Source organism: Trichechus manatus, unplaced genomic scaffold, assembly GCF_000243295.1.
Source record: "Trichechus manatus latirostris isolate Lorelei unplaced genomic scaffold, TriManLat1.0 scaffold00061, whole genome shotgun sequence".
NCBI lineage: Eukaryota > Metazoa > Chordata > Mammalia > Sirenia > Trichechidae > Trichechus > Trichechus manatus.
Genome location: NW_004443997.1, coordinates 8,526,684 through 8,549,397, shown reverse-complemented (window position 1 = coordinate 8,549,397; position 22,714 = coordinate 8,526,684). Strand labels below are relative to the sequence as shown.

The following is a 22,714-nucleotide window of genomic DNA, read 5'->3' as shown; positions in this document are numbered from 1 at the left end:
GGGCTGTTGCTGAGGGCAGTGCTCCTGCAGGTTTGCCTTCATTCAGACCAGACCCATCCAGCTTCCCCCTCTTAGTGCCAGCTGGCCAGTTGGTGCATGCTTGGGAAGAGACAGGCCTTGGTGACCCTTAAGCCTCTGAAGATTGGGGCAGAAATGGCCCACAGGCCTGTCACCCACTCCCAACTTGCTCCTAATTTGGAGCTTTCCAGAGAAGCTGGGGTGCTGCTGACACTTATCTGGCACTGGGTGAATATCTGATGATAGGAGAACTGATTCATTCTATCTACCAGCCCAGGCTAGATACAATTTGCAAGGTGATGTTAAAGACGAATGTCACAAAGTTATGCACACACTGAACTCTACTGAGCAGGGACTTAAGTCTCACTGGCCCCACCCACACCTGACCCAGACTGTTAGCAAGAGAAATGATCACCAGGTCAAGGTGAAAGTCCCAGCCTTCTGAGACTGACTGAAGAGAAGGTGCCCCTATGGCTGATTTTCCTTGAATTTGGACAAAGAAGAGCATCAAGGAAGATAGGAATCCTTTCTGGGCCAAAGGGACAGACCACACCATTCCCTCAGGGAGCTAACAGTCTTCTGAGTCAGGAAGTTCTTTCTCATGTCTAGCTTGCATCCACCCTGCTTCACTTGAGTTCTGTTTCCTTTTGCCCAGTCCTTGGGGAAAATAGAGACTAGCTTCTCCTCCACTTGCTCCTTCTGTTCCTGATTCAGGAAAGCAGGTAGTCTCCAGGTCCTTCTTTGTGTTATTATTAACAATGCTATGCTCCCCGCAGATGCTTAAAGGAGCAGCGAATGTGGGTTACAACTGGGAGGAAAGGGAGCTCCAGGGGAAAGTAGCTTTGAGCAGATAGTGTAGAAGCCAAGTACAGGAGATGATCTTTCAGGACGGGGAGAAGGACATTGTATTTTCTGGTTAATTTCCTCAGCCTTGGAAACATTTCTAAACCCAGTGGCTGCAGAGATTCTAACTGGAGGGAACAGGCCTGTTCTCTTAGCTCTGGAGCTGGGACTCAAATGTAACTGAGTATCGGGTCTCTGCCTCCTTTCGGTTCTATTTTTGAGAGGCATTTGGAAAACTGAACTTCAGACAACAGAGCTGGTCTGGTCTCACAGGGTTTTGGATCTTTTTGGGTCATGGACTACATTGAGAATTTGATGATTGGTGAATGAGTGGATGTACACCTCAAGCACTGCAGGTCTATAGGTCATGCTTCCAGGAGCCCCCAAGCCTAGAACTGATTGGCAGTCTTACTGAACCCCAGGAAGACTTGGTCTTTTGCCCTCTCCCCAGCACCCCCACAGTCTCTTCCTCCATCTCCAAGTAAGTGGGATTTCCATTATAGAGGAGGACTAAGGCATATTCTTAACACCTCTCCCTAATGCCTTCTTTCATGATGCTTGGCAGAGGAGGCCAGGGGTCCTCCCATTAGTCACCCCTGCCTCATTCCCAAATGGAGCCCCGCTCCTTATTCCTGAAGTTCAAGGTTGCATCTTTCAAGCTGCCCCTGTGTAACTGACGTAGATGGCATGAAAGGAAATGGCCATAGTCCTGCCATGACCAGATTTCAACAGTGACTTCAAGTGTCTTTTTGGTGGCTCAAGGCCTCCTCTGCCTCCTTCCTGCAACACTGACCTCAAGAGTTTCTACTGACCAGAAGTACAAACTCTAATACCTAGTTCTCGTGGAGCAGCTGGTGGATTCAAACTGCTGACCTTTCAGTTAACAGCTGGGTGCTTAACCACTGTGCCACCAGGGCTCCTCAAGGGGACAGGTAGGTAAGGTAAATCAGTGAAGGAGGCTGGGTAATTTCAAAACAGAACACTTAATGTGCATATTAAACATTCTTCATTTTCACAGACAAACGTCATCTTTCTCATCTTTCCTAACTGTTGTGAGAAAAGCAACAACACTAATGTTATAATAAATGACAATGGACACTGGCCTTAAGGACAGGGAGACAATAGGGAGTGGTGGGGATTGGGGCAGACTGAAGAGCTCATACCCTGCCTAAAGGCGACTGCTGTTACTCGGCCCATGCTGACTGCTACCCCATAAGAATATGGGCACAATGTGGTCAGACCGTCCATATTTTTGAGAGAAGCTGTAAATATGATATTTATGTAAAATTTTGAAACATTGGCAATAAATTCAAATTGTAACATGTCTCTTAGGACAATACAAGACCTAACAAATCCTGTCTTTAGTCTGGATCCGGCCTGAAGCTTCATCTTTCTGTTCGTTCTTTGTCTTGGGAAGTTTCATATTATAGAAACGCTTCTTCATTTTTAAGAAAAAAATATATAAAGAAAGTTTTAACTATATTTGTTCATTTAATCATTAACGGATAATCATGGTTTTGAAGAATGGTTTTGGAAGAATGGGATGGATTGACACAACAGCCCAAACAATGGACTCAAACATACCAATGATCATGAAGATGGCGCAGGATCGGGCAACACTCCATTCTGTTGTACATCGGAGCTGACTCGATGGAAATTAACACCACCACCACCAAAATACTCAGAGGGTGGCCTTGATTTTTGAGGACAGCAAGTAGGGGTCCACATTTGTGTTTGCCCACCAAATATTCCCAGGTTTCATTGCCAGAGGGAGAGTCATTGGCCAGTGAGACCATGGGTCTGTCCTACTGCAGAATCCCTGATGTCCTCACTGTCCTGGCCAACCATCAGCAGCTAAGAATAACAATTTCCACCAGGCTCTGGAATGTCCCATCCTTACTTGTAAAGCTATATGGAAAGGCTCTCAGCCATTGCTTAGATGAGTTGGTGAAAGGTGCTGATCATCCATCAAGCATCAGAAGGAAGAACTTGGCAACCTGGCCTGTGTCATCCAGGGCTGCAGCAGGGTTGGACAGTGATCACCTAGGAAGTGGATGACCTGCAGGGTGACCTGGGCCATTCTCCCCATTCTGACCTCCCATTGGTCATTCCACCCATATAAAAAAACAAAAAAACAAAAAAACGCATTGCTGTCGGGTTGATCCTGTCTCATGGTGACCTCATGTGTTATGGAGTAGAACTGCTCCATAGGGTTTTCTTGGCTGACATCTTTGTAGAAGCAGATCGCCAGGCCTTTATTCCATGGTGCCACTGGGTGGGTTCGAACCACCAACCTTTAGGTTAGTAGTTGAACTCAAACTGCACCACCCAAGGACCTCATTCCACCTATATATCAATGCAAAGCAGAGGATGGGTGGGAAATTCACATGCTTCACTAGAATTGCTTTGGCCCAGGTCCTCTATGTGCCCAGGCAGGTGAGAAAAAGCCTCTGCTGGTCTCCAGCCAAACCCAGCCACTTGGGAAATGATACTGACTCAGTTGTCAAAAAACATCTCAGCAGACTGGCACAGACTGAAAAGTTTGATAGCACACTGGGTTGGCGAAGCAGCGGGGAAACAGTCTTCTACTCAGCTGGAGCAACTGGGACAACCTCTATGGTGAGCAGTTTGGCAATTCCTGCCAGAGTTACAAACGTACATCATGGCCTTTGACCCAGTGATTCCAACTCTAGGAATTTATTCTCTAGATACGCTTGCCCATGTGCCAACTGAGCTAGCTGTGCAATATCATTCATCATAGCTCTGCGAGAACAAAATATTGGTAATGGCCCACGTGTTCATTATGGAAGACTGGCTAATAAGTCATGGCATAGCATACAATGGAAAATTATACAACTATGAAAAAGCAACAAGGACTCTCCTTACCTACTAATCGGGACGAACCTCCAAAATATGCTGATAAGAAAAAATACATATATAATATGTATAGTGTACTTTCATTTCTGTGAAAATAAAACGTGTGTGTGTGTCTGTCTACCTGTGCATAAAATATTGCTAAAAGGACACACAAAAGCTATGAATATTGCTTGCCTTTCAGGAGTGAAACTGTGTGGCTGGCACTGGGGAGAGAGTAAAACTTTTTACCACGTATCTTTGAAATGTTTTAAATTTTGAACCATGTGAATGCATTTCCTGGAGTCCCTGAGTGATGAAATTGGCTAAGTGCTCGACTGCTGACCGAAAAGTTAGCAATTTGAACCCACCCAGAGGTGCCTCAGAAGAAAGGCCTGGCAATGTAGCTCCAAAATGAGAAACCCTATGGAGCACAGGTCTACTCTGAAAGAAATGGGGTCACTGTAAGTCGGAATTGACTCGACGACAACTGGTTTGATTTCTGTTTGGTTTGAAGGCATTTCCTAGTAAAAACAGAATTAAAATTTGAAAAATGGCAGGCTCGCAAATAAAACAAAACGAAAGCAAAGTCACGATCCATTTCCCAGGACGAGCAGTGCTGGCCTCAGCCCTTCAAGCTTTCCAGCCATAGTGGCTGTTTCCATCCCAACACAGCCGGGGATTTGGCTTCCCTTCCCTCTCTCCACACCCGGGAGAGTTCAGGGAGCTGCGTGAGCATTGTGCCAGGCTGGCACCCCCACTTACCTGCTCCTTCTCTGAATACGGGTTGTTGAGGACGACAGGCACGTTGCCATTCCCCCACAGGTCATTGAAGACGCGGTCGTTCTCCAAGCCAAGGGGCAGTGGCTTGTGTGACTTGCCGTCCAAGTCTCTGGAAGGCAAAGTACAGGAGGTGAGGAAAGAGGGGATGCCAGGCATGACCAGCTGGTGACCCTGGCCTGAAATCCTGAGTGTGCTCAGAACCTTGGTGGTTCACTTACATGACTCTCTACAGGACCAGGAGGTTTGGGTGACCAGCCTGCTGCTTCGTAAAGTGGCCAGTGAGTCCCAGTTGTCAAGCATGAAAGTGAGCTCATTCAAGTGGGCACAGATGGCTGGCACACACACCCCTCTTGGTGGATGTGGCTTCAGGATTTTGCTCATCTCTCCACCTTCCCGAATTTCACAGATGTGGGAACACAGGAGGCCCATCTTCTAGTGCAGCCCCAGGTACTGTGACACCCTGGACACTGTAGTGGAGTTCCTGTGTGGTGCAAATAGTTAATGCACTCAGATGCCAACAGAAAGGTTGGAGGTTTGAGTCCACCCAGAGGTGCATCAGAAGAAAGGCCTGGTGTTCTACTTTCAAAAAATCAGCCACTGAAAACCCTATGGAGCACAGTCCTACTCTAACGCACGTGGAGTTGCCATAAGTCAAAACAGCAACTGGTTGATTTTTTCGTTTGGCTACCGTAATGCCCATGAGCCTTAACAGTGGGGAGAGTAGGAGGTGAGAGGCGTAGGGAAGGTCCTGTGAGCCAGGGTCATTCCAGCCCTGACTAAGGCTTTGAGTGATACCAGCTGAGGCTAAAGAGAAATGATTCTGAAAATAAGGGGAATACAGCAACAACAATATAACAGTGTTAATAATGATAGCTAGAGTTTGTTAAGCACTTATCATGTGCCAAGCACAGTGCTAAGTACTTAACATGTATTTTAACTAATCTAGTCTTTGTGAAAGCTGGACAATGAATAAGGAAGACTGAAGAAGAATTGATGCCTTTGAACTGTGGTGTTGGAGAATACTGAAATACCGTGGACCGCCAAAAGAACGAACAAATCTGTCTTGGAAGAAGTGTGACCAGAATGCTCCTTAGGAGCAAGGATGGTGAGACTACGTCTCACGTCCTTTGGTCATGTTGTCAGGAGGGATCAATCCCTGGAGAAGGCCATCATGCTTGGTAAAGTAGAGGGTCAGCGAAAAAGAGGAAGACCCTCAACGAGATGGATGGACACAGTGGCTGCAACAATGGTTTTAAGCATAACAACGATTTTGAGGATGGTGCAGGATCGGGCAGTGCTTTGTTCTGCTGTACATGGGGTCGCTATGAGTCAGAATCGACGCGATGGCACCCGACAAAAACAACAGTCCTGGTGACAAGCCTAAGAGGTAGGAAGGATTATTACTTTCCATTATACAGATGAGAAAAGTGAGAGAAAGAATTAAGTTGCTCACACAGTTAGTGGCAGAGCCAAGTATTCTAGTCCACTCTTCACATCCATTCTAAAGTAGAGGCTCTCACTATTGCCGTCTGTTATCATGATCCTCATCAGTGCCACCACCACCATCACAGCCATCACCACGATCATACCATATCACTATCATGACTATTGTCTTTCTCCTCCTTACCAGTATAACTATCATTTCTACCATGATCACCGTCACCATCATCATCACCATAACCACCATCATCATCACCATCAGTATCATCAACAACGTCATAACCAACATTACTCTCCTAATCATCACCTCCTTCTCCTCATCAGCATGACCATCATCACTCTCACAATCACCATCACATGACCACCATCATCACATCATACACATCATTATATCATCATTATCATCACACTCATCATAATCACCATCGTCATTACTATGATGACTGGCATCACCATCATCAACATCCTCCTCCCCCCCTTCATCCTCACCATCATCAGCATCTTCACTGCCACCACCATCATCCTCACAATCACCCTCCGATGAGGACGTGGGGGTTCAGAAAAGTTAAGTCATTAGACTCAGTCACGCCGCTAGTAATGGCGGAATTGTGATTTAACCCAGGTTTGTTCTTGACTCCAGAGCCTGACCTCTTAACCACTAAGCTTTCCTGGATCCCCGCCCTTGGACTCTAACAGGCTCAGGACGAAGCTATGGCAGGCAAGTTTCCTTAGCCTGGCCATCCTCGGAGACTGTGAGAAGTATCATGGCTGAGATGTGGCTTTGGGTCAAAATCCAGATCTCCCCACCAGCCCTGTCTCCTCTCTGTTCTTCTGCCGCATAGGTGCTGCCCTCCTGTTTCCTGACAGCCTACCTCTGTTTGATCCTCCCATCCAGTTTTCCTGACTACAGCATCTGTCTGTTCCCCAACTTGGCAGTGCAGCTTGCTCTGTTGCCCATCTCAGTTTGGGTCCCAGGGTCCAGGCTGGCCCTTGTCTGGCCCTCTGTTCTATGTTCTCAGCTTTGAGGACTCCTGATCCTAACTCCATAATCTGCCTCCCCTCCAAATTTGGTGCTGACCATTATTTGGGATGAACCAGAAATCAGGGCCAAGTCTATGTCCCCCCCACCCAGCTGCTCACCCAGGGCCAGCCAGATGCCCCCTCTGCTATGTTTAACATAATCCCAATGGTCCACGTCAAAGCCACTTCTGTTCTTCTCCTGCTTGGAGAGGTCTGCAATTGTCAGAGGGAACATTCTGTTTTACCCGCTTTTAAAATGTCACCAAAACACACCGAGAGCAGCTCTGGATTACAGACATTTCCCAAGTCAATGGTTTACCTATGTGGTGATAAACAGAGGAGATGTCTGTGGAGAGGCTGCTCTAAATGTCACTCAGCTCTCTTGTGGCTCTAAAACTCCCGATCCGACAATATCACGTGGCCATGAATGAGAATCAGCAGAGAAAGGTGGAGGCTAATCATTTTTGAGCACGTACCGTGGACGATCATAGATGCTCAAAAAACAGTAGATGATAGATGCTTAAGACATACTAAGAAGTCCCCGGGTGGTTCAAGGGGTTAACAAGCTTGGCTGCTAACCGAAAGTTAGCAGTTTGAGTCCTCAGAAGAAGGACCCGGTGATCTACTTTCAAAAAATCAGCCATTGAAAACCCTCTGGAACATAGTTCTACTCTGACACATGTGGGGTCGCCATGAGTAAGAATTGACTCCATGACAACTGGTTTGTATAATGTACTACGTACTAGCACAAGGATCCCTGGTGGCACAGTGGTTAAGTGCTCAGCTGCTAACCAAAAGGACAGCGGTTCGGGGTGGATTAACCAGTAAGCATGGTATGTAGTGGTTTATAGTAAACAAGATAAGCATGGGCTTAATTTTGTTTACTTACTAATCTGTAGGAGACCTGGTGGCGTGGTAGTTAAAGGTCAGCACTTCAAAGCCACTAACTGCTACTTGGAAACCCTCTGAGGCAGTTCTACTCTGTCCTATAGGGTTGCTACAAGTCAACCAGATGGCAAAGGGTGGTTTTGTTTTTTTTTTTTTTGGTACTAAATCTGTGGCGAACAATTTCACACGGCTTTTACCACATCGCATACCTTGCTTATTGGGTAATCCGTCCCTGCCTATTTGAACTCACCAGTTGCTCCACAGGAGAAAGACCTGGTGATCTGCTTCCCTAAAGATTACAGCCCTGGAAACCCTATGGGGCAGTTCTACTTTGTCCTATAGGATCGCTATGAGTCAGAATCAACTCTATGGCAACAGGCTTTTTTTTGAGGTACTTGTACAGAAGTTATTTCATTTTATCTCAACAGACATTAAAAGTTCCATGTTACAAATTTAAAAAACTGAGCCCAGAGAGGTTACGTAAGATTCCCGAGGCTCCACAATAAGCACTTAGCAGAACCGATATTTGAAAGCAGCTCTGACTGATGCTCAGCTCAGCACCCTGTCCTTTTTAACCCAGACAGGAAAAACGGGGCAGGATGTCCCTTCCAAACCAGAGACGACGGAGCGAGAAGCCCAACATCTCTTGCTGAATGAGGCCACTTTACAAAAATTACCACTAGCGAGGCAGCTCCAAAATGGATTCGGTGGCTTGTTTCTCTCCAGCTTTCCAGTGTGAATTTGCAGGAAGAGCTTCTTTTACTGCTATCCTTTTTTTTTTTTTTTTAAAGCCATTAACACCTTTGTTTAAATAATGTATTCACAGTGTTTTGCCAACACAAACTGATTTTAGACTCTGTGTGATGAGCAGAGGAGAATATTTTTAATACGAGGCCACGGGTACATCCAGGTTGAGCTATTCTGCTTCCGTTCACCCAGGAGCCAAATCAGAAGTAACTTTAGTTAGACTCCCAACCCACAAGCTGTCAGTGATAACCAGGTCTAAGGGCAATAACATATGGAATTATTGCCCCAAATCTGCTCTCCCTGGGATCTACCTGCTTCATGAATATAGTATGCTGGCTATGAACATGGCTTGTAGAATTGAATTAAACTGGGCTCGACTCTTGGTTTTGTTAAACGATGCAACATTGGACACTTCATCTAACCTTTCTCAGCCTCAGTTTACTCATGTATAAAAGTGACGGCAACAATAGGCTCAAACACAGTAACGATTTTGACAATGGTGCAGGACTGGGCAGTGTTTCATTCATAGTGACCCTATAGGACAGAGTAGAACTGCCCCACAGGGTTTCCAAGGAGTGCCTGGTGGATCCAAACTGCCGACCTTTTGGTTAGCAGCCATAGCTCTTAACGACTATGCCCCCAGGGTTCTGTTGTACATAGGGTCGCCGTTAGTCGGAACCACTTGACAGCACCTAACAACAGCAGTACTTAGTTCACAGGGTTGCTGCAATGGTTAAATGAGATAAAGCTTAAAACACTTAGCAGCGTGGCACCTGCTACTGCACTTACTATTAATTTGCTCATGAGCTGATTAGACAGAAACGGAGAAATTCTATTGGGGGCAGTGGTAGGATTCTCGCCTTCCATGCGGGAGACCTGGGTTCGATTCCAGCCGATGCACCTCATGCGCAGCCACCACCCATCTGTCAGTGGAGGCTTGCGTGTTGCTATGAGGCTGAACAGGTTTCAGTGGAGCTTCCAGACTAAGTCCGACTAGGAAGAAAGGTTTAGAGATGTCACCCTTCCTATCTTCCCTCCCTTCCTCCAGTCCCCTCCCCCTATCTCCTCCGATCCATTGTGGTTCCGCTGTAAGGACAGGTATGGAGCTCTGCCTCCCACCTGGCGAGCATTTTCTATGCATTCTGGCAAGCACTGAAGTCCTTTTTCTACCACTTCGCTAGCTGGATGACCGTATCCAAGCCGAGTCAGTCTAGCATCTCTAAACCTTCTGAGCACCTTTGCCAGTGGGAGATCCTTCCAACTGAGGGTCACAGAGAGCCAGGTCCCCCGACCTCTCACACCGAGGAGACAGGGTCCTAGTTCCAACTTCACAGGAAACATGAGGGTGCGTCTGCCGCCCCAGTGCTGACCACTGATCACTCCAAGGACCTGGGTGGGAGGCAGGTGGGCCAGCCTGTGTGCAGGGTGCAGGAGGCGGGGGCTGCCTCTGCTCAGGCCGGCTGAGGAGCAGCTGGTGTTGGCACTGTCGGCAGACACCAAGCTCTCCCTGACTCCCCCTTCTCCTTGCCCTCCACACTCCAACAGCCTTAGGTTTCTGCCTCCACTTGGTCCCTGATGCTGGCAGTTGACTTAAAGCAAGAGGACTTGGGGGCTGTGGAGACCAGGACTGGGGTCTCCAAGAAGCTCTTCAGCACTGAGGGGAGTGGGGAATGTCCTCGATAAATAGAAACGTATGGTTCTGAGAGCAGAAACTACATGGCGAAAGCTGTAGCTCAGAAGTGGGGTGACGTCCTTTGGGCTCAGGAACCATCACGACTCTAATGATGAATATCACAAAAGCGGGGCAGATTCTCCAACTAAAATATCTACAGTGTCCAGGCTGGTAAAGCCAAGGAATGGATTGGGCTGAGTTTGGACACTGGTGAAATGGAGAGCCCAGGACAGCCCCTTCCTGGAGCCTGCAGCTGTTTCCCCCAACTAGATATGAACTCTGCATTAATAGCTCTTCTGATTTTTGGGTGCAAGAGACTGGAAACCAGATTTAATGTGAAATCTCTTGATTTCCCTATTTGGCCACCAATTTACTTTATCAGAAAATTCTGCAGGCCAAACAAAACTTGTGGGAGAACTGGCAATGACCCTCAAGCCCCCCTATACCCCCTCCCACCCTTTTGTGACCTCTGACCTAAAGGGATGTTCAAGCTCCTCCCCCTGCAGCGATGTTCCAGAGAGGTAGAATGGAGCAGTGAATATTCCGGTGCGGCCTGGAAGGAGCTGGAGTGGTCAGTTGCTTAGCCTGCCATGGGTGTGGCCACCATTGACCTTTAGGTGGAAGCTAAATGGTAGTTCTAGAAGGAATCTTACAACTCATCTGGTCCACATCCCATTTTCATAAGTAGGGAAACTGAGGCTCAGAGAGGTCAAGAGGCTTTCCTAAAACATGTAGCTGATGAGTGATAAGGGGTGGGGGGTGTGGTGCTAGAAGCCAGGTCATGAACCCTGAGTCCAGTGAGACCTCAGAGTAATGGTGATGGGGCAGCTATTGGTCAGCCCAGGGCCTGGCCACAATAAGGCCTTCTTTAGTTCCTTGAACACCTCAACCTGTTCCTGCCTCAGGGCCTTTGCTCCTGCTGTGCCCTGTGCCAGGAACACCCTTCCCTAGATTTCACATGGTTGGCGCCTTCTGGTCTCAGTACAAATGTCACCTCTTCAGAGGCCTTTCTTGACCCCTCGATCTAATGCTCTATCCAGCTCCAAGTCACTTTTCTTCAAGTCACCCTGTTTTCATGACATGCATCACTATCTAAAGTGACCAGATGCATCTATCTGACGTGTCTCGTCTATGTCTCCCACCAGAATATGGCCCCATGGGAAGAGACGCCTCTCTCCTCTGGCTTGGTCACCATTGGACCCCCAGTGCTGAGAACAGTATCCGGGGCAGAACAGATACTCAATAAATAACCATTGAATGGGACATGGACAGAAGCCCTCTGGTTACACACATGCTTTGGTGGATGGTGGGTGGCTCATTCCATAGCTCTTTCCAGAATGAAGGGCTGGGTACCCACCTGACAAGACAGCAGGGATATTGATGGGAGGAGGACACAATGCAAGTGTAATAACTGTGACAAAGGAGGACCTCTCTCCCCTACTCACGAAAGGATGGACTGGGTGGGGTGAGGGTGGGGAGTGGGGAGCCACCCACAACCAAGGGGTCAAGGCGAGAATGAAAAACTGCACTGACATTTGGTGTGAAGGCAAAGTTATTGGATTCAGTTCTTTGGCTGAAAAATGCCATTGGAGTGATTTAAAGCTATGAGGCGTGTCAAGCGCAGCCTGGGCGGAATTCCTGAATCAGACAGTCCTGGAATCAATGCAAGGTGGTTGATCTGAGGTCATTCAGTGGGGAGAGTTCTAACTACCTCTGTCCTGCTGAGTGAAAGCTGACACACCTGCCCTCCAGGCTGTCCAGAGAGTGAGTGTGGGGGAACCAACCTTCCTTCCTCCCTCCCTCCTTCCTTCCTTCTCCCTCCCTTTCTTTCTCTTTTCTTCCTTCCTTCCCTCCCTTCCTCCTTGCTTCTTTCTTCCCTCCCTCCCTTCCTCCCTCCCTCCCTCCCTTTATTCCAGCAGGGCCTACGCTAGGTCAAGCTCAGAGCTAAATGCTGAGGATTCAGAGACAATAAAATGTGGGGTTTAAACGGTGAGAACTGTGGTGCAGGAAGCACCCTTAGCAGAACAGTGGGGCCTTTTGATTTTGTCCCTTACCTCTCAAATTTCTCTCATTAAGTAAAGTCCATCCTTAACAAAATGAGGGAGAGCTACAGATGTCTGGGATAATAGGTCTGTTTCCAAGACCATGGAAGGAGGGAAGGGAATGAGAAGCACAGAGCAAATGAGAGGGGGCCCTCATCTAACCCAGGTAGACCTCTTGTCTTGACTGATGCCTGGGGCTTGGGGTAGCTCGATGCGGGGGGTGCTGTCTTTAGTAGATGGTGTCTCAGGGCCTCCGTTTCCCTTTTGGACCCTGAGAAAATATTCCCATGTCTTCAGAAACTCAATGGCTAATAGCAGCCAAGCGCACTGTAGCCCACGGTACAAAAGACCAGGTCAGTAACAGTCAAGAGTGTGGGCTTGTCGCTTGCTAGCTGTGAGAGCTGGGACAAGTGACCGTGCCCCTCTAAACCTTGGTTTCCACATCAAGAAAATGGGGAAAACAAGATGATCTACATCTCAGAGGAGGGCTGTGAGGAATAAATGAATTACCTGATGCAAATACCTTGACCTAGGGCCAGGCTCACTCATGTGCTCAGTAGTAGGTAACTATAATAATGACTCTAAAACTCAGAATTGCCACAGAAAGAGGACCCTCCGTTAAGCTCACTCTCTGGACCAAAATGGATTTCCACAGTTCTGGACACATTCTTTTGCCTGGTTTCCCCTAACTCTTGGCACTCATTTGTGAGACATCTATATAGAACTAGGACACTTCTGTGTGGCCAGTGCTGTGTGACCCTGAGCAAGTTGCTTCACCTCTCTGAGCCTCAGTGCCTTCATCTGTAAGAGGGGACTAAAACCACATGCCCTAGAGAGGGAGCAGAATTCACACAAGCCTTGACTTTTGTGAAGGCAGTTTGTAAATTACCGAGTATGCTGCAAGTGGGAGGGAGTGAGGGTGACCGGCTCGGACAGATGGATGCTAGATCGAGGAGCTTGGCCTCTTTAGAACCCTCCTTCAGGGCAGCAAGCTGAGCAACCTGGATATTCTCTGACATGCAGCATTTTAAAGTGACTGCTCCCAGTGCAGAAGGTTCCAGAAGCCCCTGGATACACCCCTCCCTTCCTCACTTCCCTCCTGTGCAGCCATCACTTGCCAGGTGCACCTTCCTCCTGGGACGAAGGGATGAGACTATCTCTAGAGTAAGCACCACTCTCTCCAACAAAATAAATGCCACCCCCCCACAAACAGCAGGACCAGGGATGGCCCATGAGGGAAAGGGAATGGGTGGAGCGGGATGCTGTTTCCAAGAGGAAAGATGAAAGGAAAAAAATGAGGGCACCAAAGCAGGAGAGACGGGCACTGCTGTGAATTGGTGATGGTCCCAGCCTCTGCTTGGCCCCTGAAGCCACAGACTGGGGAGTGAGACCTGGAGGTGGGAAGTGGGACCTGGTGGGCAGTCAGTCTCACTGTCAACCAGGCCAGCTGGTGGCTTGGGCTAGTGACTGTTTATCCAGCATCCAGGGATGCCCGGATGCAGAAGTCATTGGGAGAATGAATATTTCCCAGGCAGCTGTGGGTTCCAAGGGGCTCAAATTCTCCACTTCATGCTGGATCCCAGAGTGACCCCAAAGGTCTGTCTTTGGACTTGCATTTCCTCACTTGGGGTGCTGATTCTTAATGAGGCACTTATTTCAGCCCCTAAGAGGCATGTGGCAATTCGAAGGAGCAGTTTTTGTTCTTCCAATGATAGAGACATTGTAGAGGGAGGGAGGGAGTATCAAGGGTTGGGGACATCTTACAATGTAAGGGGCAAACCCACACGACAAGAACAATCCAGACAGCCATATAATCTTTGGACATTCACGTATATAAAAATCAACCAGTTGCTGTCAAACCGACTCTGACTCATGGCAACCCCATGTGTGTCACAGTAGAACTGCACTCCATAGGGTTTTCAATGTCTGATTTTTCAGAAGTAGATCGCCAGGACTTTCTTCTGAGGCACCTCTAGGTGGACTTGAACTTCCAGTGAGTACCTTGGAAGAAAAGCCTAGCAATCTGCTTCTAAAAAATCAGCCACTGAAAACCATACGGGGCACAGTTCAACTCAACAGCAACTAGTATATAAAACGCATGCTTTAAATTCCTGAGCCAAGATCCTGACTCTGTCTTACACAAAAGCATGGCTTTAAAATACACTGAACTTTCCATGCAAGTGACTACTGGATAAGTCAAGGAATGATAAAACTTCGTTCTAGCAGGGGTCTACAGAAAATCACATCCCCAAGGTGATGCTGCTGATGGCATTGGAGATGCCAAAACACACCTGTGTTAGTCTGCATCTGACACCGTCATGTTCACAGTGATTCTATGTTCAGGCGCAAACGTCTGACCCTTTCAGTGTAGTCATGCCTGAACATCGGTATAACAAAATACGTGTCACTGTATTAGAAATTACTTTTATGTTACATCTCCTTCATTTACTGTTACGGCCTCATACCGATTTTAAAAATTTAAGTGTAGCTATGTTAAAGTATCCATGAATCAACTTCCAATTGGGAAAAAAAGAAAAAAAAATCACATGAACCTTCCTCCCTTATCCGCGGTTTCGCTTTCTGCGGTTTCGGTTACCCGCGGTCAACAGCCATTGGAAAATGTTAAATGAGTATGTGGCATGATGAAATCTCACGCCGTCTCGTTCCGTCATTCACGTAAGTTTTATTACAGTATACTGTTATAATTGTTTTGTTTTAATGTTAGTTATTGTTGCCAATCTCTGTGTCTAATTTATAAACTAAACTTTATCATACGTATGTATGTACAGGACAAATCATAGTATATACAGGGTTCGGTACTACCTGCGGTTTCAGGCAACCATGGGAGGTTCTGGAATGTATCCCTGTGGATATGGGGGTGCTGCTGCGGTTGCTGAGTCGATTCTGACTCATGGTGACTTCATGTGTGTCCAAGTATACCTGTGCTCCATAGGCTTTCAATGACTAAATTTTTGGAAGTAAATTGCCAGGCCTTTCTTCCGAGGCACCTCTGGGTGGACTTGAATCTTTCACCTTTCGGTTAGCAGCTGAGCACCTTAACTGGTTGCACGACCCAGGAACTTCAATTAGTAAAGGGGGCGTTTTGATATATTTGTTAAAAAGTGGAGGGGGGAGGGGGCTTTAGGTCTGACACAGATGGCAACCAATGGGTTATTATACAATAGTACCAATCTTGACGGCCACTCACCTCAGTGTGCCTGTTAATTTCTTCCAAGCCTTACCTTCTCTGAAGCAGTTTTTTCTGCTGCTTTTGGTCAAACTACTGCATCATATGCAAGTTGAGACAGGGTCATTCGAGGGGGGACTGTGATGGGTAAGGGCAGGCAGAGAGCTTGGAGGAAGCCCCCTGAGCTGGGAAAATAGGCCTGCCAGAGAAGGACCCCTTGTTACACCTGCTTGTCCTTCTCCCATCTGTGGGGGAAACAAAGGCAGGAGACACTTCCCTGCAACAGTTTTTGGAGAGGTCTCCCAGGGCTGGGTTACCAAGAGGATTCCCATTACAGTCCTTTACATTCTACAATCACATCCAAGCCTAGTGTCCCGGACCACATCTCCATGTCCCAAACTGTCACCTGGGAGAGACGGTCCCCCCACTCATAACTGTGGCAGGGAGGGGTGCATTGGGACCCTCTGGGGGACTTTTCCACATCCCATGTGGAGATTCAGATTCCCAGGGTGGTGGGCGGTATGAGTAAAATAGAGCCCTGGGAAGTCTGACACTCACCACCCCGTGCCCAGTGGAGAATCGGAACTAAGTGTGTGGAACATTAGATACAGTCACGGGGAGAGGACTCCGCCTACATAAGGTAAGACATACCACACCATACCCATTGCCATCGAGTCGATTCCAACTCATGGCGACCCTATAGGGCAGAGCAGAATTGCCTCATAGGGTTTCCAAGGAGCAGCTGGTGGATTTGAACTGCTGACCTTTTGGTTAGCAGCCCAGCTTTTAACCACTGCACCACCAGGGCTCCTAATGTAAGACAGGGGCCCCCATTCAGCGTCCTCGGGCTCATCTTGGGTGAGGTGGTGTTGAGGAATAGCGAGGGACGGACAGGCTTGGGAGGGAGAGGTCATACCAGGGGTAGTCTTTGAGGATGGGTAGTTTTCAACACCTCCTCGGAAATAAGACCGACGTCATTTATTCTGGATTCTAAAGCCATTTTTTATATGTCCCTAGGTGGCACAAATGGTTTGCACTCAACTATTAACCTAAAAGGTTGTCAGTTCGAACCCACATAGAGGTGCCTCGGAAGAAAGGTCTGGCAATCTGCTTCCATAAAAGTTACAGCTAAGAAAACCCTATGGAGTGCAATTCTACTCTGACACACATGGGATCACCCTGAGGAGGAATTGATTTGATGGCAACTGGTTTGGTTTGGTTTTTTAAAGCCACTTTAGAATTTAAGCTAACTGAAGATGATGCTGGGACATGTGGGAGGCTCAGAAGATGCTCCAAGGTCTAGACATGCCCTCAGCTAGGGACCCCTGGGGGAGGCTGTTCCCCTGATGACTGGGTTCCAGCCTGCGAGGCCGACCATGTAGGTCCTGGGTGAACCAGGCCCCAGATCTCTGCCAGCTGGGAGAATGCTGAGGACAGGTCCTGTGCCCCAGCTCTGCTTCCTGGCCCATCAGGAGGTTCACACCAAGCCCTGTTGTGCACTGGAGGCCAACATTCTACTCCTCTTCTCCTGGAGACATAGCCCAAAGGTGCAGGTGACCCTCCAGGGTCCCCAGGAGAACTTGCAGAAGAGAGAAGGAGTGGGTTGGAGGGCAGGGTCTCAAAGGGCAGTGAGAGATTCTCACTTCCCTTCTGCCCAGGGACTTCCAGATGGAGCCTCCATCCTCCTACCTGGGGGGCTCAGGGGTCTTGCTGGAACTGGCTCAGTTTGGCCCAGGTGTGGGAAGTTGGGAAAACTCCAGGATGCAATGGTGGGCAAAGGTGGGCTGCCAGGGACTGAGGGGCCTGCCAAAGGGCATTTTGAAGGCTGCCCCATCAGGAGGGAGGAATGGATCCCATTCAATTCCTCACATATGCCAGGTGCTGTCCTGCCTCAGGGCCTTTGCACTTCCTGTCCCTCTGTTTGGAATGCTCTTTCCCCAGAAAGCTACGAAGCTCACTCCCCTCTCCCTTCCTAAAGGTCTTTAAATGTCACCTTCCTAGTGAGACCTGCCCTAGCCTTCCTATCTAAAATCTTACCCTCCCAACACTCCCTCTCCCAGCTTTGTTCTCTCCTTAGCACACATCACTAACGTGCTACATATTTTACATATTCATCTTGCTTGTGGAGCCCTGGTGGTGTAGTGGTTAAGGGCCCAGCTGCTAACCAAAGGGTTGGCAGTTCCACCAGCCACTCCTTGGAAACCCTATGGGGCAGTTCTGCTCTGTCCTATAGGGTCACTGTGAGTAAAAATTGACTTGACCGCAATAGGTTCGTTGGTTTGTTTGTTTTTTTGAGATCTTGTTTGTTGTCCATCTGTCTTCCTCACTACACTGTAAACTCCTCAAAGTCAGGGATCTTTGCCTGTTTCATTCACTGCTGCATTCCTAGTGCTCAGAACAGTGCTTGGCACACAGTAGGTCCCCAACGAACATCTGTTAAATGAATGAAGGCAGGGCCTGGAGATTTACTTTAATCCAGGCCCCTGCAGGGCTTCCTGGAGACCACTAGATGGTCTTGGGGCACTCAGGGGGTTCTTGGGGAAGGGTGTGGGCAGTCTTGGCCTGGACATCTGGGTGGCCCCAGACCTAAGCCCTAGATAAGAAGGGTCCTAGATCCACCCTCGCAGCAACAGCCGCTGGAGAGTCAGTGCCAGATCAAAGGTGAGAGTGAAAGGGGGCAGAGAGGAATCGATCAATGTCTGTCTGTCTCTCTCATCTCCTGACCTGCTATTCTCCAACCACCAGATCCTGCTGCTGATTTCTCCCCAGAGAAGGAGCTGGCATCACCCACTATGTTGCCAGCTCTTCTCCCCCACATAATCAGAAAATGCCAGCCTGGAAGACACAGAGGGGCTGGTACCCAGTTCTTCAAGTTCTAGCCTTAGCTCCCACATAATCCAAGCAAGACTGCTGTTTCTGGGAGTTGGGGCCACTTCTATACTTTGATTCTGTTTCTCCCCATCAGAACCTTCCTTGTCCCCGGCTGGTTGTGAGGAGAAAGCTGGTTTAGGCTGAGGGTGGCCCAGGGCTCAGCTCTTCCACCTTGCTCTTCCCAGGCTTGGGGCATAACCCACAAGCCTGAGCTGGCCATGCACAACTGCCCCTCACTCACTGGGTGGCCCCTGGAAAGGCCCCTCCTCTCCCCCCCGAACCCCAGTCTTCTCATTTGGGAAACACAAATTGCATCGCAAAAACGCCCACCCTGGAGAGTGTCTGGAAGACTGTATGGGATAAAGACACAAAGACGTAACGTTTGCCACCATGATTATTAGCTCTGGGTTTCATGGCAAGAGACACACCCTAGAAGTCATGCCGATTGCAATTCTAAGGGAAGGAGGCAAAGGTAGCCGAGTGGACGTGGTGTGCAGATGCCTGAGGGCGCTCAGGTTGGCTTCGGGCTGTGGGGTTGAGCTGCAGCGCACACACGTGCACACATGCACACACATACACAGAGGTGTGGTCTTACCTGTCCACCTGGATTTCTGCGTCTTTTGTCTCCACCTTGGCAGGTCTTCCTCCGTGGATCCCTTTGCCCCCACTGGTGAGAAGGTTGAGCACAGGCTCTATCTCCTTGAGCAGGTCATTGTTCTCCCCACCTCCTTGGAGGCCAGCACCTGCACTTTTCTTGGCAGGGTCCTCGCTCAGGGGCCTGGGGGCCAGGCCACTGGCGTGGGAGAGTGAGTCGGCTTCCTGTCTGTTGTCTTGGGCACGCTGAGGCCCATTCCCAGGACCCATGGCCCCATCCACTGCCAGTGGCTTCTCTTTGTTGGCTGATGGCTGGTGGGACAGATCGACGGCTTTGGTGGAGGGACCCAGGGGCCGTGTTACCCGGATGGTCTTGGGAGTCCCATCCCCAGTGAAGGTAGTCTCCAGGTGCGTGGTGAAGCCCTCAGGGCCCCTCAGAATGAGGACCACATGGGTCTCGGAGGCAACGCCCCTGAGCACCTCCAGGGCACTGTCATAGGTCAGGTCCACCAAGGGCCGCCCGTTGACCGCCAGGATGATGTCTCCAGCCTGGATGAGGCCACTCTGCTCCGCAGCACCCCCTCGAATCAGGTCGGAAATAATCACGGGGGGCTTGGTGACCCGCTCCTTCACCAGGAAGCCCAGGCCTCCCACTTTGCGCTTGAAGAGGCGGACAGAAATGACGTTGGGTTGGATTTGCTGGACACTGAACATAGGCTCCTCCATGGTGCCCAGCTTCCAAGGGTCCTGTCTGAAGACCACGAGTGGATCAAGTCAAGATGATTTTCCTAGGAAGAGTCAGTCTTCAGGCTCTATCCAGTGGAGGAGCTGGAGAGATGGTGCTGCAGAGACTGGGGGAGCTGTACAGCCGAGCTGGTCTTGGGCTTCGGTCTTCTCTGGCTCTGACGTCAACTTGACGTCACCCACTCATTGCTGTCTGGCCGTCGGTGGCATGATTCTGTGCATCTGCCTCCCTCCTTGTTCTCTAAGGAAATGATGGTTGACCAGGTGGACGTCAAGAGAAGCAGGGCACGTGTCCCTAAATGACACGTCCAGTAGAATGTGGGGGAGCAGTGTCTGGCAGATGGGTCTAGAGGTTTCTAGAGGTGATGCACGTTAGATGCAGTCTATTCTCTGGGCATGGTGGTTGCCAGCTCATTAGATGCAGGTCAGATCTAGGGCCTCTTGAGCTGAAGAGAAGGAAGAAGGGAGGGGATGAAAAGAAGAAAAAAGGAGAGATTGATATGGAGCGCCCAACACCACCTTCAAAACGAAGATGGAAAATGCAGCCAACTTAGAAGTCTAGCTATAAGACCCTCCAGACTTTTGAAGCCAACCTAGAAAGTCAACTCCTTCTCTCTTAAAGGGGTATACATTTCCCCATTAGTTTCACCTCCATGATCAAAGCTCCCCAGGACCAAAGGGTCTCCCAGGGAAACCAGTGGCAGACAGGCTCAGAAATCAAATGGCAAGAATCATAAGACCCCTCTTATGTCTTTCCCATCCCTAGAACTCACCACTTCATCTTGCTCTGTGTGTTTTGCAAACATCCCCCATTCACAGATCAGAAGCTCAGCTGGCACGGACTTTTGGAATTTCCACTCCAGCCATTCCCAAAGCCCTGGCGACAAAACCCACTGCAATGGGAATGAGGCTGTCTTTCACGGAACTGCCAATGCGGGAAGCCAACTGGCTTGTACATGCCATTTTTGTACTTGTTCCAGCTTTAAAAGGAGAACCTTGGTCACATTGCAAACATTATAAATACCACAAGAGATGGGTCTACAAAAGAACCTGGAGGACACTTGTGGTCCACAGACCATGTGAAGCCCTCATGGAGAAACATCAGTAGTGGACTCTGTACCTCTAGGGTCATCACAGGGTATAGCAGGTGCTTGATGACTGTTTGTTGAAAGAAGATGAAAAATGCCTAAAGACTAAATATTTGGTATTGTTATTAGCTGCCATCCAGTTAGCCCCCGACTGACGGTGACCTCATGCACAATGGGAGAAAATGCTGCCCATACCTGTACCAGCCCCATGATCGGTTGCACATTGGACCATTGTGATCCAAAGGGGTTTCACTGGCTGATTTTCAGAAGTAGATCTAACTATATACTAAATACAGCAGACATTTATTGAGTATTTACTATATGCCAAGCTCTAAGCTCTTTATGTGTTACTTCCTCCTTTAATCCTTGCCCCTTTGATAACACCTGTAATCGACAAAGAGATCGAAGCTTCGGAAAGTTCAGTAACTCATCCAACGTCACGTAGACAGTAATGGCAGGGGGAGGACTTGAACACAGCTCTGCTCCACTCTTAAGTCTGAGCTTTTAAACTTATGTTATAGTCGTTTTTTCAACTTCCAACTTTGCTCCCTGAAATGTAAATCTTGCTGGCAATTTCCAAGTTACCAACTCCCTTAGGCTTGGGGAGACCGGGTGTGGTGGGGTACCAAAGGTTGACACGTGCCCAGGTGGGGGCGCTGTGGCCCAGATGTGGGTGTGTGGGCACCTGTGGGAGTAGGCAGGGGGCTGTGTAAGTGTGTAGCTACATAAGAGTGCCTTACCTGTCTGGGTTGGGGCAGGTGATCTGTGAGTTGTAGGTGGGATGGCTGTGGGTGGGGGGCAGCCGAGAACCCTTCCATCTCTTTTCCTAACTCCCCAGCTCAAATCCAGCCCTGTCCCAATCCCAGCAACCTATCTTGCCAGCATCTTCATCACGCTTCAGCACAAGGAGGGAACTCCCATCTGCCACTACCAGCAAAGTGACACTCCCTGGTTTCCCTTTTAGTGACTTCCTGGGGTCACTCCAGGGCCAAGGCAGCTGACAAAACCCTGCTGCCTCTGAGATGGGAGGTGGGTGCAGAGACACCCCCCAGAAGGAGGTGCTACCTCCCGGATCCCCCGAGGGGGTGGTTAGCGAGTTCAGGCTCCCGCTTTGCAGCTTGCATTACGTAAGTGCGCCAGCCCCTCTGCGTGGGTGGGGAATCATGAATCCCCGGGCCCAGTCCAGGCTGCCTTCTCCATCTGCCGTTGTGGTGTGTGTGTGTTTCTCTCTGTGTATCCACGCACCGCTCTCACGCTGTGCCATGTCTCTGCTGTGCATGAGCGTGTGCGGCCCGTGTGCTGACTGGCTAGGTGCCTCTCAGCAGCTTGAGGCTGGGGTTCTGGTTTGCAGAGAAAACCAGCCAGAACCACCAAGCTCCTTTCTTACTGGGGAAGACTGGTCTACCCTGTCCTTGCTCCCTAACTCTCCCCAGCTCCATTTTTCCCGGGAACCAAACTCAGGGCCTCCATGATGTAGTTGGAGGCAGGGACAGCTGTGACTTCCAGATCTCTCTTGAGTGTGGAACTGGGCTCTGTTCTCTAATTAAAGAAGGGACTTGAAGGTGACCGCCTGGGCAGGCAAGGCTCCCAGGCAGGCTTGTGCTAGAGCTTACCAAAGGACAAGGCTGGGCTCGTGAACTTGTCCAAGAAAAAACAAAGATGAAATAAGCAACCCGCAAGCCCCACTGGCCACTCATCATTTACTGGGCGTACTCAGCTTTTCCCCTCTCTTTCTAGAATCAAGGAGAGACACTGGCTGGTGCTTAGGAAATTAGGGTGCTACTTCCCTCCCATACCTTGACCCTAGAAAGGAAACTTGATCTTTGGAAAGTATTGAAAGAGGCTGGGCTGGGGAGGGGCAGGCATGTTCTGTGTCTGCTGAGGGAGGGAGGGGGAGAGAGAGAGAGAGAGAGAGAGAGAGAGA

At 49.1% G+C, this 22,714-nt stretch overlaps 1 protein-coding gene across 1 annotated transcript in view; it reads right to left on the bottom strand.

Annotated features, from left to right (window-relative positions):
• Positions 1–19,803, bottom strand: part of NOS1 (nitric oxide synthase 1) — a 93,314-nt gene extending 73,511 nt beyond the window's left edge. The window contains exons 1-2 of the mRNA XM_004379038.1: positions 18,960–19,803; positions 4,480–4,606 (exon numbers count right to left, since the gene is read on the bottom strand). Coding sequence (XP_004379095.1) covers positions 4,480–4,606; positions 18,960–19,684 — 852 coding nt within the window. The 5' untranslated portion in view covers positions 19,685–19,803. The remainder of the gene's footprint in view (positions 1–4,479; positions 4,607–18,959) is intronic.
• Between the last annotated feature and the right edge of the window lie 2,911 nt (positions 19,804–22,714).